The sequence below is a fragment of the Harmonia axyridis genome, chromosome 3, assembly GCF_914767665.1.
Source record: "Harmonia axyridis chromosome 3, icHarAxyr1.1, whole genome shotgun sequence".
Taxonomy (NCBI): Eukaryota; Metazoa; Arthropoda; class Insecta; order Coleoptera; family Coccinellidae; genus Harmonia; species Harmonia axyridis.
Window position 1 is genome coordinate 54,033,685 of NC_059503.1, and position 19,777 is coordinate 54,053,461.

At 33.9% G+C, this 19,777-nt stretch overlaps 3 protein-coding genes across 4 annotated transcripts in view; 1 reads left to right on the forward strand and 2 right to left on the reverse strand.

Annotated features, from left to right (window-relative positions):
• The window catches only part of LOC123676947, a 67,586-nt gene extending 53,592 nt beyond the window's left edge, over nucleotides 1-13,994 (reverse strand). Inside the window, exon 1 of the mRNA XM_045613289.1 lies at nucleotides 13,756-13,994. The gene's annotated coding sequence lies outside the window, so the exon portion shown is untranslated. The remainder of the gene's footprint in view (nucleotides 1-13,755) is intronic.
• A 3,122-nt stretch (nucleotides 13,995-17,116) lies between these two features.
• Nucleotides 17,117-18,012, reverse strand: LOC123676950 (6-pyruvoyl tetrahydrobiopterin synthase). Of its 2 annotated transcripts, XM_045613292.1 has the most exons (4): nucleotides 17,861-18,012; nucleotides 17,723-17,802; nucleotides 17,535-17,614; nucleotides 17,117-17,423 (listed from the first exon to the last, which is right to left on the reverse strand). In XM_045613292.1, the coding sequence occupies exons 2-4, from the start codon at nucleotides 17,797-17,799 to the stop codon at nucleotides 17,146-17,148; spliced, it is 435 nt and encodes a 144-aa protein (XP_045469248.1). In that variant the 5' UTR covers nucleotides 17,800-17,802; nucleotides 17,861-18,012; the 3' UTR covers nucleotides 17,117-17,145. The 2 variants fall into 2 exon arrangements, with proteins under 2 accessions (XP_045469248.1, XP_045469247.1); XM_045613291.1 differs by having other exon boundaries at nucleotides 17,723-17,992.
• Nucleotides 18,013-18,041: 29 nt separating this feature from the next.
• On the forward strand, nucleotides 18,042-19,546 carry LOC123676949 (intraflagellar transport protein 52 homolog). The gene has a single exon (XM_045613290.1). The coding sequence runs from the start codon at nucleotides 18,255-18,257 to the stop codon at nucleotides 19,509-19,511; it is 1,257 nt and encodes a 418-aa protein (XP_045469246.1). The 5' UTR covers nucleotides 18,042-18,254; the 3' UTR covers nucleotides 19,512-19,546.
• Nucleotides 19,547-19,777: the final 231 nt, after the last annotated feature.

The window sequence follows — 19,777 nt, forward strand, 5'->3', positions numbered from 1 at the left end:
TTCAGGAACATAAAGAGCTTGCAATATTCCTGAAAAAATAATTTGTTATTCAATCATAAAGATTCTTATTACTCAAAAATGGTAAATTTTTTCTATGTTGCACCAGTAATTTCGACTATATCTTAAACCAAAACAATTTTATGACAATCAAGTGACAAGGTCAGTCCGTCCCTGATGGTTTTGAAGATTTAAAGGGTGGTGTTGGAAACAAATAATTGAAATACTGCTATTTTTATTGACTCAAATTCAAAAAATTACCAGAATTCTCCGAGTCGTCTTAGGAAAAAATAAATACATTCCTGACTCCTTTTTGTACATATACAACTTCATTCACTCCTTATACAATTTATTCACACCTGAGAAAGAGTCACGGAGTGCCGGGTCACCCTGTAGAAATAACGTGAATTCAATGTGTTTTCACCTATGACCCAGATCTGAACTGAATAAATATTCGGCATGATTCGAGTCAATTATTAATCATCTTATATTATCCTGAAACTGATCAAATATTCAAATAACATTCAAATGGCGCCTACGTCACCATTTATATAAATCGGTACCGATATTTATTATACGCCTTAGTTATCTGGAATGCAGGTACTATATTCTATGAATATTCCACATCATTCGATCACAATATCCGATATTCACTTCCTACAACATTTTTCCTCTCATCCTACTGATAGTTCATAATTTAAAAGGTGTTCCATACCATTTAGGTTCGTTGATCTCCATCCCACGGACAAGGATGATTTGTTTACATTCTTTCTTAAAGCATGACGAAACTAAAATCAATTCAAATCGTGCTTTCTATTTTTGTCATCAGATCGAATATACAGTGTGGTCCAAAGAAAAATTAACACCTCGATTTACCGGCTTTAGAATGAAAATGTGGAAAATCACTCGGACCCGTCAATTTCTGATTCGAGGGGTAACAACTTTTTCGCTCTTCGCATCCCCATAACTGTAACTCCCTAACGAGGGTGAGTACAACCCCTTGATTTTGTATATAATTATGAGAGGTGTTGCGATACCTCATTCTGAAGATCTTATCGAGTACTATCTGATCCTGAAATTTCGCATCAAAATATCCATCCATAACGAAATGACAGGTAAAATAGTGAAACCTTTAAAATGTGTCGTATACGAATGATATTCCCGAGATAAATTCCACATTGCCTCTTTCACTATTTTGGCAGTTATTTCATTATCGATATGTATTTTGAATATAGTACTCGATACGTTCTTCAAAATTAATTATCGCAAACACCCTTCATCCCTATTAAAAATCAAGGGGTGGTGCTCACCCCCATTAGGAGGTTGAAGCTACGGAAATGAAAAAAGCGGAGAAGTTGTTCTCCCTCAAATCAGAAATTGATGGGTCCGAGCGATTTTCCACATTTTCATTTTGAAGTCAGAGAATCGAGTTGTTTAGTTTTCGTTAGACCACCAAGTATCTACCTTAGTTCAAATAATCTGGAATAAATCTCTGCATTCTCGTAATGTACCACGATTCGTACTACCTCTCTTCCAGGTATGTAACGGATGCTTTTTAGCTGCTTGAGAAGTTCCGATGGTTGTTGTCTATGGTTTGACAGTTGAGAATGTCAAACGATGTTGACATTTCTATTCAGTAAGGTTTGACAATTCATCATTAATCGGTTTACGCCATAACAACGCTTCTTAATTGTGGAAATTAACTTTGAAGATATTATTCTATATATCTATTCGCGAAGTTCATAGAATAATTACCTGGTTCTTTCAAAAGTCACCACTTTAATCTCAAGGTTTTTCAAGAGTAAATGATGGCACCAATGTTTCAGACATCCTAGATAAGGTTTGGCAATTCATATGAATACACGCCAGAACAATGCTTCCAAATTCACTTTGAAAAAATTAAAAAAAAAAATCTATTTGCGAAGTTCATAGAGCACTTCGTCCATTTTACGGTCAACATAATCGGCCCAGTGAGCAAGCAATTCGAGCTGTTGTTGTTTTCGCACTGATTTGACTCTTTTCTATTCAAAACCATCAACAAGACAAAGAAATGTGCGTATCGAACAGAAAATGGCACCTGTAGCGCGAAGTGTTGAAGAAGATGCCGAAATGTCGATACGTCGCCGTTCTCAACTTGTTGGCCTTTGTCCTTCGACTACGTGGAAAATTTTACGTAAGCTTGGCTCACGTACCTACAAAATACAGCTAGTGCAAGAATTATAGCCAAATGACCATAGTTTACGACGCATTTTGGCCAATTTGGGCTAATTTGAAACAGGTCGAAGATGAGAATTTTTGCCGAAGAATTGTGTTAAGTGATGAAGCTTCGTCAATAAGCAGAATTTCAGTATATGGAGCAAAGACAAATCACCATTACATCCTTTAAAATTGGCTGTTTGGTACCATTGACGCCATACGGCCAGATTTATTGGAAAAAGTAACGAAAAAATGAACGGATCAAATGGACTATGTAACTCGTAGCCATGGCGGATATATGCCGTAAATCATTAAAAAAAATAGATACAAGGAAAACATCTACCAGATCATAATAATAAAAAATTCATTTCAACAATATTTATGCATTGTATTATTATCTAAAGTTCTCAAACTCTTTGAAAAAACACCCATTAAATACCCAGATCGTTAAAACTAAGCTTCACTCTGTTCGAAAAATAATACTGGCTCTTACGAATATCGTCAATATGTTTTCAATCGACATTTCCGTTCACAATGAAAATCCGGTGTAGATGCGTCTGAAAATAACTAGAAGATAAATTTCTATTTCAATACACTAGAGAGGACTGTGACCTACTGATTCAACTAGAGAGATGGTGATGCATTGGAATGTTAAATGTTGAAATGTATTGAATAACAGACTCCCAATAAGATCTAGTATCAAAGGATATTCCATTTCGTCTAATTATATCTCAGATCATATTTTTGGCGGAAATGATGTTTTGCTCCGATTGACAGCAAATGTTGATATTACTTTTTCTGCCTAGGCAGCAAAATGATCATTCTCAATGCTAATGAAACATTCGGCATTATCCGACAATCGATATTTTTGCCACCTCCCTTATTTCTTATTTAGGAGTAAGTACTTCTAAATCGCTTTCACTGTCCATATTATAAATATATCCGATATTTTCCAAAAAATTGTCAGATATTTCATAAATTGTCAAACTATAATTTATCATGCACATATACATTTCCATAGCAACCAAACATTCTAACAAATGTGATTTCTATCAAATTTCTTTTCAATTTATCACTACAGAAAAAATAAAATGATTGTGGAATTGTTATGATTTTCAAATACAATATCCTACATATATCATTATAAAAAATCGAAGAAAAATGATTTGTTCAACTCAGCATCAAAGTAGCCTTGGCTGAATTCCTCCGCTATGAACTATCAGCCGCGGCAGTCAATCTAGGTACTATAGGGTGTTTTTTTTTCGAGGTATATAACTACTGTTCAAGATGGCGACCGATTTAACAGCTGTCAAGTGATTTATTCACAGTTTGGTTTGGCAATTCATCATGAATAGACTCACGCCTGAACAACGCTTGCAAATAGTGCAATTTTATTTCGAAAATAATGATTCTGTGCGGAATACGTATCGCGCACTACGTCCATTTTATCGTCGACAAAATCGTCCATCAGAGCAGTTGAATGCCGCATTTGGGATGAAGCTAATCCTCAAGTGTATGTCGAAACACCGTTACATCCAGAAAAACTGACTGTTTGGTGCGATTTATGGGCTGGTGGAATCATTGGTCCGTACTTCTTCAAAAATGATGATGGCCAGAACGTTACAGTCAATGGTGATCGGTATAGAGCCATGAATACTAATTTTTTCATTCCTGAATTGAACAACCATGATGTCCAGGAGCTGTGGTTCCAACAAGACGGTGCAACATGTCACACAGCTCGTGCCACAATCGATTTATTGAAACACACGTTTGGTGACCGCCTAATTTCACGTTTGGGACCTGTGAATTGGCCTCCAAGATCTTGTGATTTAACACCGCTAGACTACTTTCTGTGGGGCTATGTAAAGTAATTGGTTTATGCGGATAAACCACAAACCCTTGACCATTTGAAAGACAACATTCGCCGTGTTATTGCCGATATACGGCCACAAATGTTGGCAAAAGTCATCGAAATCATATTTAAAATGTAATGCCACAAGATTATCTATCGGATAAATAAAATTCATTCAATCGAATAATCCATCGTCGTTTTATTGCAATTTAAAGTTCTATAGCTCTAGAAAAAACACCCTTTACTTTGCTGTCTAATAAAACAAATACATAACTATTGCCATATCGTCTGAATTATCATTGCATTAACGACTCTAGAAATTAACAAATTTATTTAACTTATGAAATTTTACTCGATGATTTTATTCAATTGGGTCTGCCAACTCTTGCAATAATCGCAATATATTGAATAAATACTAAATAGGTACTCAGTTCCATGAATTATTCAATCTCCATCTACTTACAGGAATCATGCCAAATTTAATTGGTTATACTTGATTGTATAAAAACATTACAATGTCGTAAAATACCTAAAAAATATGTCGATATTCAATTCTATTTCCTACAAAAACTAATTCTTCTGATCTTCCGTAGTTCCAACATAACTGTATTTCCAGCGGATATGCATACTTGCTAGAGAAACATCCGTTTAATACAAGCATGTTTCCGTATTGGTTTATTGCTTTCAATAATAAATTCCCAGCGTTTGGGATTTCTCCAGGGAAAACTGAGATTTTGTACGGTTTGCGTTTTGGGATATGAAAAATTCAAATTGAATTTTACCCGATTGAATTAGATTTGTTACAAATTCATTTGAATTACCTGTCTTAGTTCCGATGAATACTTCGAACTTAAGGTTGATTGTCGTGAAGTGGGAATGATGTATTTTTTTCAGTACCTACTTTATGAGTTATGTAACATAACCTTTATTGATTCCTCAGAATACTTAGAATAAAAACCTATATTTGTATAAAAAAAGTCGAATAGATATAATTATGCAAAATAGACGATTCTACCTACCATACTATATTGGTAGCAAGAGATTAGTTCGAAAATTCAAGTGGAATAAAATATAAAATTGCCTAACAATATAAAATGTTGTTATAGTTTTAATAAATTCAAGAAAGATGTTAAAAATTTGTTAATTAATCTTGAACCATATAATATGAACGATTACTTCAATTCTGGGAATTTAGTTTAATTTTCTTTGAATGTTTTTTTTGACACTATTTCTTCTTATGTATGAGTTTTTGTATATAATCTGGAAATAAACTATCTATCTATCTATCTATGTTTTTCCTCATACGATTCCAAACGTATATTATTGGAAATACTGAACTAATACTTCGATGTTATATTTCAAGACAAATCAGTGGATCTTTATTTGATTTTGAAGCGAAAAGTATGCTATTAATGATGGAAAACAATATTGGCCAGGATATTAGCCAAATTGCAGCAACGACTAGGGTTGCAGCATGGAATTTTCCATCACCAATTCGCACATTTGCGGCTCCTCGATAACTTCACGAATTCCATCTTTAAGGTCTTGAATTAATTGTGGATCAAAAATTTTAAAGGTGTGAAATCATAAGATCTCGGTAGCCAATTGTTATCACCTCTTCGATAATAAACAAGCCCAGGAAACTTGTCTTGCAAAATTGCGTTCGTTTCGTTGCTGGTATGGCACGTAGCGATGTCTTGTTAAAAATAAACGTCAAAACCTAAGTCTTCCAAGATCAACGAGGAATCAACAATCTTTACATTTTTAATAACATTATAACGATAATCAAAATAGAAATAAAAAAAAGTTACCAACATTTTTTTTTTCATTCGCGAATTGAAAGTGTTGTCATTCTACAATGTAAATTATTATTTGAGGAAATTATGTAAAAACCTCATAAAAATCGGATGTTGGAAGAAGAAAAAAATCTCTAATTTCGTTTTGAATTGAGCAGTCAAGAGGTGGTATTCCCTCTTAAACCAAAAATTATACAGTAAATATGGCCAATCGATAGAAATACGTTTTTTTCCTGGTCGATTATTTCAAAACTCTAAATTGTGTTGTCTCGAGTGGAACTGAGACTTTTCAACTTCTCAAAGAGGCACCTAGCCCATCTACCAACGATCATGAAGACGAGGAACAGTCGCGAAACAGTTCAAATCGATTACCAATCCATTTACTTGTACAACTAGCCTTGACTATACCAAATTAGTTAACCTGAATTGTTGCCAATAATCGGTCAACATTTGTGGTCTTCGTCATGATTTCTTGCTCTGTTGAATCCTTGAGATACTATATATTTCAGATTAGAGAGGTCCTGAAGGTCAAGCCCGGCATCGATCATACCTTGTTATAATTGTAGGAGTTCCTCTTGTATTTTGTATCTATGAAGATGATTATCTTGCATTCGATCATTTCGTAACAATGTGGTGCCGTCCAATCGACCATAAAGACGATAACTATCAGGAGAAAATTTCCCAAATATCCAAAATTTTCAGTTCAGAAGATCGTATTTTTCCGCATAATCTGTGAAAGGTAAATAGAACACAATTTCATTCAGAATATCTTCCAAATTTCATTTCAATATAAGGCTTGGACCTTGCCATTTAGTGTGGTATACAATATCATCCAAATGTTCTCCGCGTGATCTTTTACAGGACTCTATCCTTGTGAGGTAATTTTTTTTCCTTGCCGGTACTTTTACCAGCAATATTTCACCAATAACTTGACGAATGTTGCCTTCCTGATCGTCAATAGCCTGATTATTATCGGTATAAACATGATCCTTCGTATAACACCACAAAAAAAAATCAAAGGCGATAAATTACAAGAACTTGGTGGCCAATTCAAATCACCCAAACGAGAAATTACGCTGCCTGGAAATGTATCTTGCAATAAAGCCAAAACGGATAGTGTGTGGCTTGTTGCACCAACTTGCTAGTATAGTGTATACAAAGTTACTTGGAGGAAGCTGAATTATTTGATTATACAAGAGTTGTCCAAGTTTCTAGAAATTCGTTTGGGGCCAGTGAATTTATTGCCCAACAATACTTTCAAATAAACCCCGGTACTTAGCGTATAGCGGTATCCACTTCAAAGGGACATCTATGGCCAAGCATTTTTATGGACTAGTTCGAGTGACTTTGGATATACCATACCACATCTCTTTCAATTCCAAATCATTAATTTGAGGGCTAAAAATCTCTAATCATTTGAATATAGCGATCATTCTCACTCCAATCACTTCACCAAACCAAATTTGCATACCATAAAGTTACTTTTTGTGGATGTAATGGTTTCTCAGCAGTTACAGAAGAATGCAGAATGTGCTTCATAGCTGAAGAAAATTCAATGCGAAAAATCGTCATCCAAACGTTATTGTTCAGGCACCCAATCGGCATATTATGTTCTACGCATTCCATGGTCAGTGAGCCTTAGTTATTATTTCAACTGAATCTCATAAGGATAGAGAAGCAATTCCAAATGCAAAATACGATATAGCGCGCCGTAAGAGAGGCCCAAATGTAGTGCGTGCCGAGAAATGGATAAATTTGGAACTTCTTCAACAATTTTACTAACAGCAGCAATATTTTCGTTCGAGCGTGCATTTTGATTATGTATGGGCTTAAAGACATCAGATCTAGTCTCTTCAAACTTTTTCACTCACTAAAATCTTACAGGCTCAGATGGAATGACCGAACATTAAACCCCCTAGCACATTATTGATCCGCCTTGAAAGGGCATAACTTCCTGGGCTAAATTAAGTCGTTCTAGTCTGCTTGGACCTCTCCAAACCCATTCTCGTCGAATATCAAACCTTTGTAAACAGAATCTTGATTCGGCCAAAAAAACAAAGTTGCGCAATTGTGGTAAAATCCAATCTTGGTTGTGTTCTGCCCTTTGCCGACTGGTAGCTCTATGTCCAGGTGATAGCCGAGGTACTCTTAAAAGTCTTCTTGCTCTTAAAATTGAGGAATGCAACCGTCTCCTTATGGTACTTGTTGAGACTACCCATCTATAGGTCCTCAAAAAATGACTTCGAAGGGCTGTTACAGATACCGTTCGATTCCTTCCACTAAAATTTGCGATATGATGGTCTTCCTTTGCAGATGTTACTCTGGGTCTACCAGGCATCGGTCTCCGGACAACGCTACTGGTTTCCAGGAAAAAGGCCAAGTCCGTGGAACTAAGAACTAAGAAATAGGATGTCCCGACATTTTCCACGGAATGTTCTCAATATTACAACGCTCGTTATTCGCTGAAAATTAACTTCGAATACACCTGTATTCTCCAGAACAAGAAATATTTTTTGCTGGTTTATTGGTCAAGGGATGAGATTCCATACACGAAAAATTGTCATGTTACATTCAACAAGTTGAGAGTTGATAGAGGGAGGGCCAAAACTTTTGACCATAGGTGTATGACGCTTCCCAGTATTGTGTTCAACGAAAACGGATGCATGTTTTTAAGTTATAGGGAACACCAAGCGTCACCACGCTATAAGAAGTTATGAGTCTAATGAACGTTCATACTCCTATCTGAATTATAATAACAAATTGAAAATTCAGTATGTTCCAAGACAATGATATCTTTAGAGTTGAGGCAACGAAAACATACTTAGTTGCTTGAATTATACCGCTCCTCTTGTTATCTATAGTGAAACAACTTTCATACATGAATGCAGAGGAAAATGTTGTCAATCATCTCAGTCTATTTGGGTACTCTCGATGTGCAACGACACAAATAAATAGGAGAAATTATCGACTTTGTACTTGGTCAATTGATGTATCTAACTTCAGATTTTGTAAATTAAATGTTTCCAATCCCAATTTCCTTTGATGTTATTTCGTAAGTTAGATTAGATTTTTGGAGTATTTTCGTATAATTTCATGAATAAATTCATAAGCATATTCGCGACATCAAAACCAACCATGTTGCCTAAATATAGCAATGTAATATAACGAAATGTATTGAATATTGGACTAATTACCCAGGCCAATTAACACAAAAGCGGTTGAACCAAAAGAGAAATTATAGTTGGATCGTTATCTTTCGGGAAAACATCAACTCCATATTATGAAAACATTCAATTAACAACACCGTTGGTTAAATAAATGAGTGTCAAAATGGGAATTTGAATTGATATGAATGTAAAACTTTGTAGGAAAGCGAAAGTTGTTTTCGATATGATAAAGTATACGTTTGGGTAGGTAATTAGTATTTGAACGTAGAATTCTTATAATTGTGCGAAACAGTTGAAGACACGCATGGTTACTGCATATTCAGTTATCTAATGGAGAAAAACTGAAAATACTAGACGGCGAATTATACTTAAGCAATCGATAGAAATAATAATAATCTAAAGGAAATAACAAAATTATATTCCATAAATTTTGATAATTGAAACAATTGTTTCACCAAAATTAATAATTCTTTCATTTCATTTGATAATGAATTTCTATCAATATATAATTGAATCCGTTACTCAGATCTTTATACAGTGTGGTCCAACGAAATTTATTTATTTCATTATCGATGAAAATTTTGAAGCGAAATTTCACGGTCAGATAGTACTCGAACTGATCTTCAAAATTAGTTATCGCAACACCTCTCATCCCTCTTCGAAATCAAGGGGTTGTACTCACCACCGATAGGGGGTTGTAGTCACGGGGATGAAAAAAGCAGAAAAGTTGTTTTCCCTCGAATCAGAAATTGACGGGTCCGAGCGATTTTCTACATTTTCATTTCAAAGTCGGAAAATGGAGGTGTAAAGTTTTCCTTGGACCACTCTGTATGTATATGGTTCGTCGTTTCCTTGAGTTGGAATATTCAAAAAACACGCATTCAAAAATCACGTTTATTTTAAAATTCTCTTTCGTGTTAATGTTCATTTAGACGAATGAAAACAGAATAGATTTATTCCCTACAATCCGATATAGGATCGTTCAACTCAAACTTATGACGGGTTTCATGGAAGCCTCAGAAGTACAGGGTTATATAACAGATTATAGAACAAATGGTATAAATTATCTAATTTTGTATTGACAAAAATATTCTGACTATTTTATGGAGTACTTTACTGTAGAACTCGAATACTCAAATTAGAAAAAATCGAGAAAGACTTTGGCTTGGCGTCAAATCAAGAGCGTTCAATCCATCCTTGGTCATTGAAAAACTATATATACAGGGTGTTCCACCATTGACGCGACGATCTTTTACGGTGAAGCCTTGAAATTTTCGAATGTTTTTTTGTATCATATGCCTCTATTAGAAATATATTCTCGAACTGTTTGGAAATACACTGGATGTGCCAAATGACCAAATATATGTTTTTCTTATGGAACACCCTGTTTTTTTTTAATTTTCAGATTGCATAGAACGAATGAACCCAAGTTTGTTCGAAGTTTCCTAATATGCTTAAAACTTACCGTTTTTGAGTTATATCGATTTTTCATAATTGGGCGGTATCTGGGAGAACCAGATGACTCCGAAATGAATGATTTTCTTCAAATGAGAATTTGCAATTGATTTCTAGAAGAACAGAAGTAAAAACTGACTTTTTGAAAATCATTGAAAACTCTATTGGGCGATTAAAATGAGACAATTCATTGATGACTTATTCAAACGTTAATATCGGGTTTGCTCCAAATGGCAGAACCATAATTTAATTTCTCTAATTCGGTGGTTATTCCGTTCATTCTTCCACATCTTGTAGAACAAAATCGTGCGAGAATATATCAGAAACGCACAGTTTTCATGGTTATATTTTATTATTCTATGTTGGTACTCCGAACTTTCCGCCACGGCTTTATCTGTCAATTCATCAATTTGCCTTAAAGAAATCAGTTCTGCCAACCAACATTTTTCAATGCAAAAATCACTAAATTATATTTATGGAAATATTCCATTAATTTCAATGAAAATGCAATGAATTAGAGAAAATAATGTATAATACTCGTACAGAAGGCTCATTCTACCACTCGTTCATTCCAAAACTCGCCACTTCGTGGCTCGTTTTTGAATTTTGAACTCGTGGAAGAATATCAATGCCTTCTGCACTTGTATTATAAATAACTATTCTCTAATTCTGTGGTTATTCCGTTCATTCTTCCACATCTTGTAGAACAAAATCGTGCGAGAATATATCAGAAACGCACAGTTTTCATGGTTATATTTTATTATTCTATGTTGGCACTCCGAACTTTCCGCTACGGCTTTATTTGTCAATTCATCAAATTGCCTTAAAGAAATCAGTTCTGCCAACCAACATTTTTTAATGCAAAAATCACTAAATTATATTTATGGAAATATTTCATTAATTTCAATGAAAATGCAATGAATTAGAGAAAATAATGTATAATACTCGTACAGAAGGCTCATTCTACCACTCGTTCATTCCAAAACTCGCCACTTCGTGGCTCGTTTTTGAATTTTGAACTCGTGGAAGAATATCAATGCCTTCTGCACTTGTATTATAAATAACTATTATAATTAGGTAGCAAATATTATTATCTCCGAAAAGTGCTCTACGAAATGAGATAATCTGGAATTCCTATGAAACATTTCATGTCCCAACCCGAAAACCCATACCTACAAAATTTCATGTATTACTTGGGCCCAGCGAGGATTATTCTTATTTGATAGTTAATAAATGAATTAGAAGCTATATTAGCAAGATTATTTAATTTTAACTGATGCTCAACTCCTTTCAAATTATTCACTGATACTTTTTAGGAGATATCAAAAAATCTCATGAATATATCTCTATTTAAGCGATTTGTAAATATGCACTTATTCATGTGCTAAATAAGTAGCGTGTGCAATGTAATGTGAGTAATCAACTTATTATTTATAAACAGTATATCATTGTAAAGAAAACATCCCAACGACTGTGTTTTTCCAATCACAAATTCGTATTTGTCTCAAACGGCAAGATTTGACTTACTGATAAAAAATTGAGAGAAATTTTCAAATCTGACCGGTTACAAACACTTAAACTCGCGAACTACAAGTGCAAAATCTACAGGGTGGTCCAGATTTTAGTGAAATAACTTTGCTTTCGGATGGAACAACTCTTTTCATTAAATAAAATCCTATAAACATACATATATCCTAACAAGCTTCGTTTTCGAGAAACAGGTTGTTAAAATTTGAAAAAACACTTAGTTTTTACTTATAACGCTATTTTCATTACACTCAATGTTTTAATTTTTGGGTATTGAAGTCTTGATAATGTAATGATTCGAATGTAAGGTAAGTGTCTCTTGCCAAAATTATCCAGTGGCGTATATATAGGGGTGCAATGATCCTTTTCTTATTGAAAATCTAAACCACTATCGTGTTTTCGAAAAAATTGTTTCATTTTAGAATCAACAGAGCTTCCATAAAAAAACAGGTCTCTTGAATTATTTTCATAGAATGTACCATTTTCGAGATATTAGAGTACAAAGCAAATACTATCCACAAAAATAAAAGATAAATTAATTTTTCAAATTTTCCCATTAGTGATAAATGAAAGTACAAAAATTGGCGTAGTGTATTTTAATGATTTCAGCTGGTATTTATTTATTTATTTAATTGAACATAAAACCGACAGAGTTGAGATATTGATTGTTGATACGACATAACAATTTCAAGCTGATCACATCACCACCAAGGACAATATCAAAAAAGAAATACCCAATACAGGGTGTTCCTAAATTGAAAATAACAAAGAAGAACGAGAGATTGCTTGAATAATTTCAAGTAAAAAGTCCTTCAAACACGGGCCCACAAATGCTAAGTTTTTGAGGTACAGGTTGCGTCTTGTATAGTGCTCCTTTCTTGTGATGATTATACCAGTTTATCGAATATTCAATCTACCTTGCTATATATTGTATAAATAAGTACCACAACTTTGATCTTTATAATAATATGAAATTTTCTGAGGATTACTAGAGAATTGTTCGAAATTTTTTACTCGAATTCGGTAGCAGATACGACAAAACTATAAGAAACCAAAAAGTGTATTACTCGACCAGATTTTCTTTTTACATTTTTCTCAACTACCAGTAGTCCACCAAAAAGAGTGCTGGAAAAAAGATTTGGACTCTGTTTTAGAAAAATTAAGATTATCCTGCAGATGTGCATTCAAAATTAGCATATCACAGAGAATAAAAACTTCAAATTGGAATAGGTATGTCAAATTTAATTCAAACATTTTGTGAAAGAAAGAATGAGAAAAAAACTTTAAAAAAAAATTAAACTTGAACTCTATGTGTCTCGAAAACAAAGCGTTTGCGGGTTCATGTTTATAGGACATTTTTTCTTACAATTATCCGAATAATCTGTCATTTTGGTACCACCAATTTAGGAACACCCGAGGGAACACCCTGTGTGACTGTGTCAGTGTGACAGCGGATCTTATCTGAATAAAATGTTGCATATATTAACAATTTCAATAATGAAATATCGAAAAAAATTATATTTCAGCGACAACAGAAATAACAAGAAAAAAAGGAAATCACTGACGTAAAGTCAGGAAATTTTGGGCGCTCGTTCATTCATGCGCCTTCGAAACCACATATAGGTATACCCTCACGTATACCTATATACAGTCCTGTGGTTCCTGTTGGAAAATTAGCGCATAAATGAACGTAAGCTCAAAAGCCCCGACTACAAGTCAGGACGTTCTTAATTTTTGTGTTTTTTTTTGGATTTTGGAAACTCACTTCTGTTTTCTTAATCCATATCCAGAAATGGCGAACAGTCACTTCACCACTCGCCGCACCAAAGCCAAAGAAAATCGGCAAGGAAAAAAACAACAACACGATGATCCGCGATCTAAGAACCGTCTAAGGCACCTTTCACATATTTTCCGTGTACCAACCGCGAGCGCGAATCTAACAAAACTGAACTGGCAGTGGCCACGGTGAATGCAGCCGAGGCGCGTTTTGTTACTTCAACATTTCCGAATGGGAATAGGAAGAACGATATATTGTTGGGTATCATATTTAGGTTAGTACGACGAAATACAAGTTCCTACGGTTATTGTATCGCGTGCGTTTTGTTTTGGACGTAGGTATATGAGCACTTCGAGCACCTTGCATTTTAATCAACTCCAGTTTTATTATTATTTTTTTTTTTTTTGAGCTACTTAATACAGGGTGATTCATCGCGATGACTTATTAAACGTTTATGGAAAACTAATCATAATTTTGAGCTGAAAATTTGCATGTTGAGATTCTCATTTCATGTTTTGTATGAGGGGCTGACAGTATATACTTTCCACGCATACAATTTCAAAGGGATAACATTACTCAACTCTACTTAATATCTACTAGTGATATCAATTAAAGATAAGCCAAATCAAAGAAATCATCGAAATATTTGAAAACATTCATTTTGACAAAATGAAATGGAGATCACGTATGATCTTCAAATGAAATCAAGATACCAAGGTGAAATCAAAACTGAAAGATGGCGAAAAGGATGGTTCTTGTTATGAACTGAGAGTACACTCTACAGATTTCCCGAACTGTTTCATAGGGTGTTAATAAATTGGACTACAAATACTTTTTTTTCACCATGTATAAATTAGCTATCAACATTTTTGGAAAATTTTTCTGGGGTTTGTTTTAATACCAAAGAATTTATCTTCAATTTGGCGTAAAAATAACTTCTGCAAAATTTTAGGTGGCTGATTTTTTTGCCGATGAGGTTACCTATTTATTTTTGATAGAATAATTGATGTGTACCTGACGACATTTCTTAACGATTACACCCTTACAATAACAATGAATTTTGTTCATAACTTTATCCACACAATGTATTTCATTAGTTCCTTCACCAACATCTTACTATACAGGATGATTCACCGCGATGGCCTACAGTGCCGTATCTAGAGCGTGGCAAAGGTGGCACTTGCCACGGGCGCAAGGTCCGCAGGGGCACCCAAAAATATCAAAAGAAAAAATATTGAAGCACCAGGCGAAATAATTCGAAAGATCACAACTCAGTTTCCATCAAACTAAGTAGCTTGATATTTTAACCAACTACTTGACTTGAAAATCAAGCTCGTGAAATATAACATACATACTTGACTTGACTTGATTTGAGATATTTATTGCTTGACTTAATATCCAGCTACTTGATATTACGTGAGCTTGATACACACGAGTCGCACGTCGTATATTTCTGAAGGGTCGTGGGCACTTAGACAAAATAAGGGGGTTCCCCGAGCTCCGAGATGACTGAAGCGATCTCCACCAGTGGCGTAACTAGAATTGACTCATGCGGGGTCGTTTACCCCCACTTTGGAAAAGCACAGTCTTTAAATTTTTTATATTCTTTTTTTAATTTGGTTGGGAATTGGGATGCCTAGACTGTCCTCCATGAATCAATTCCTTGTTCATTGAGGTTCTACGTGATTTTAGAAGAATCTACGCAAACATAATGAAATCATAAAACTCCTTTGGTGGCCGTCGTCTGAGAAAAACCGCAAACGGTGAATCTACGAAGGGTATGGCATTAAAAACAGATGGTGTAAATTTCAGTTGGAAATATTCCATCATCGGGTATTTTATAACGTGAAAAAAATGTAACTGGAATTTCTTCGACAAATTAAAGTGGCAGAAAATTTCAAATTTATCTATAAATCTGAAATATTCTCACTCTTCAATTAATTCCACATAAAAGAATATTTTTTTCTCATGACCTCTATTTTACAGAGAATTTTTACGTACCTTTGCCTTCCCAATCAATTCAATTATATATCAGTTCGATTCATATAATACTGTATTATGAGACTATATAGGCGCATATGTTCAATTACTGAATTTATAGGGAAGAAATAATCTCAACAGTAAAGAAAACATCAAAAATATTAATAATCGTGAATCGAATTGATTAATTCTAAATATGAAAATTGATAAAAAGTTTTCATAAGACAAGTATTTTTTATTTGGGATTTCAGATCCAGTTTCGAATACCATCTTGTATCTAATACCTCGAACACTCATGTTCAAAGAATTCTTTATTTGATTATTTTATCGTAGGTACATCTTTTCTAGCGATACCTTGCTTTTGGGCATGTTCAAAGGGAGAGAACTTTAACCCAATAAATCTAGCAGAACCACTTTTGGAACTTTAGATTTGTATTTGGCCATAATTTTAGGCTAATATATTATCATATTGAAATTTTTTTTCCTTTCTATTGTCGGAGAAATCGAGGGCGCAATAGTACCTAGATACGGCTCTGGCATCTTCATCAATAATTTCATCTTCGGAAATAGGTAACTCCCTATGAATAGACATCCTGGCTACGCCGTTGATTTTCACCTGTGGAAGTGTCATCACTCATCAGCTGTTGTACTCAAACGCGAAAAACTTCAAAATTCGTCTGGATCAACTTTCCTTCTTTTGATAAAGTTTTCAAGAAAGTTTGCTTGGTCATAATAAGATTTTGATTAGTTTTGAGATCATACAACACGTATAAAAATTTACATTACCCACCTCAAACTAATCAATAGAATATACTCAACCTACTGATGACCTCTCTTTGTGAATAAAAATGTTAACCCAGTAAATAATGGAATCCAAAATTTCTCCCTTTCAAAATATAACTCGCGCCTCTTCTTGACCAACTAAACTTATTGAACTTAACTATTTTATGGAATTTTCCCTCAAAAGTTCAGTTGGTTATAATTGTTGTAATTAAACCCAAGAGGAATCATATATTGGCCAACATACCGAATTTTTACTTGAGTAAAAAAAAATTCGGTTCCAAATTGATCTAGATCTTCCTTGAGGAAGATCTAGATCAATTTGTTTTTAGATCAATCTATTTTGCTGTTGGGCTAGCAATTAAAACAAGTCTTAAATTGACACATCAAAAAATCCTATAATAAACATGCAAGTTCCCCTAACACATTAGTGCAGAGCAAATCAAAGCAAAGAAACTGTAAAATAGTTCCACGTATTCCTAACAAACGATGTGTTGATTCTTGAACATGATAGGAGATAAATAGGCTCTTCTTAAGAATAATTAAGAAATATGTGATGTCTGAAAAATGTAAATGAAATACATATAAATACCCATCAATACCCATTTATTAGTGAAATTATTCTCCTCTATAAGATACAATATTATTTTCTGTTTCATAAACTTCAACTTCATAAAGTAGATCTGGTTTTTCCATAACTGTTTGCATCTGATTCCAAATGAAAACAGTCAAATTCTCTGTGGTACTTGGCCTTGTCTTGAAATATTGGACATCAATGTCCAGGTTTTTATGATCCATCGGCTTCATTATCGCTTCAGCCATATTTTTCTTCAGATCAGTCATGTTCATTATCATCCCAGTTTTAGGGTCAATCTCTCCAAATAATGTCACCTTTACTAAAAAGAGAAATAAGACTTAAGGGTGTGTGTAAGTGTTGTTAACGAGAGTCCAAACAAATTTACAATTAGTTCATGTAGACACTGCTCTTATGGCATGTGAACGCATACCCATATAATTATGACCATGTCCATTGATGTGATTACATTTTCCAAAAACATTTTTATTTTCTTCATCACTCAAATGAGGGCTACAAAACAAGTATAATTGGAAGATTAAAAATCAGTTATCCAGCATAATAAATACGGATTAAGGTTCAAGATAAAAACATTAAATTTTTTTTTTCAACGAAATGTACCTATGTAAGCGATGACAAGCTGAAAAGGTCATCCTCCTAGTCTGATATGCCCTAGGATTCCTCCTTTGATCTCCCATATTCTACAACAGGTTTCTCAATAAGTTTTAAACTTCAAATGAATTGTCTCGACGACTATACGTTGCACTTTATAGATTGTGATAATGTTATCTGATAATCAAATTTGTCATCAATCAATTCAATAATTGGGTAGATACGCAAAAAAATCTATACAAATGTTTTGGTTCGATTTCAAATATTGAAATTTGACATAACCTGTTCATTTGACGTATAGGGGATACGTGCCAGATGTATAAATAATTCTATGATTTCGGTGATTCCCCCATTTTGCGTGATTTTAAATGTAGATTCATTAATTTACTTTTTCAATTCCTAGAACTTCCAGAAAATTCTATTTTCATTTCGATTATTGAAAAGGAATAACTCAAACTAGTGTCATGTAATATATCATTCACCTGTTGGTTGCCATGGTTTCATTTCTAATACAATCACATTGAATGTGATTGTTAAAGAAATGAACGCTATGGACTTAATAGAAAACAAAAATACAATAGTGATAAATGCATCAAAAAATGAATTATTCAAAGTCCATGACAACTGGAAAATACTACATAGAAAGCTGAAAATTTATTGGAAAGTAGTGATCAACACCAAAGATGAAATAACAATGCAACTTCTAAGCAACTGTGAATTGCTCATTTTACCTGGACCTCAGTTACCCCTTGAAGAAAGTGAATTGAATGCTTTGAGTACCTTTATCAATAAAGGAGGTCGTATTCTAGTACTATTGTTTGAACAAAATCAGAATGATAAGAGCAATATACATATATTTTTGGAAGAGTATGGAATCATTCCAAATATTGATGTTTTGATTAGAACACATTATTACAAGTATTTCCACCCTAAAGAAGTATATATAAGTGACGGTGATTTCAATGATTGTCTAAAGAGTGAAAAAGAAAATATGACTCTCGTTTATCCTTTTGGTTGTACGATAAGTGTAAATAAACCTGCAGCTACTGCTTTCACAAGTGGATCAGCCTCTTTTCCAGCTGAGCAAGCTCTTGGTGCTATATACTACAACACCAACACAGGAGGAAAAATTATTGCCTTAGGTAGTGGCTATTTATTTTCTGATAAATATATCGATCAAGAGAATAATGATAAATTCAGAGAAATAGTAATCAATTTTCTCATCAACAAACATGAGGTTACATTATCACACACTGATCATGATGAAATAGATATCTTGGAAAGAAATATTCTACCAAACACTGAAGAATTAGCTAATAAACTCAAACTTTGTCTCACTGATGCAATTAGTCATACCCTTTCGATAGATCAAAAGGAACTTTTGGATCACAGGATGTATTCTATCAACACTAATTTGGTATCAGATGTTCTCAAGCTTTATGATGATTTGAAAGTTAAGCATCAACCATTAAAATTGATAACACCTTTATTCGAAGCACCTTACCCACCTCTCCAACCAGCTGTTTTTCCTCCAGCGTTTAGGGACTTACCCTTACCACCTCTAGAGCTATTCGACCTGGATGATGCCTTCAGTTCTGTTTTTTCGAAGTTGGCACAGTTTACAAACAAGTTTTTAATGGAATCAGTTGGAGATATTCAAGAAGATGGGCTCATTTTCTTCATTTCAGAGTGTGCAAAGATTGTGAAGATCGATGAGGAGGTTTCAGAACCAAAAGATATTTTACATGTAATTGGGGCTGAAATAGCAAAGTTTAAGAGTATTGATACTATAGCATAAATGTTACTATCCAATAAAATTTAAAATGAAATGAACAATTGACTACAAAATTAGACTACCTCCTTTCACACCCTTTTCTCAAACTTAGAGACTGATACCATATAAAATATGTACATATATGTATTTTACAATAGTTGTCCAAGTGGTCTTTTTTATCTCCCAATGTTGGTGAAAAATAAAAATAGGTAATTTTATACAGAATTTCAAGTATAATTATTTAGAATAAGTTTTGAAAAGTGTGAGTGATTCTGGAAAACCACTAAAGT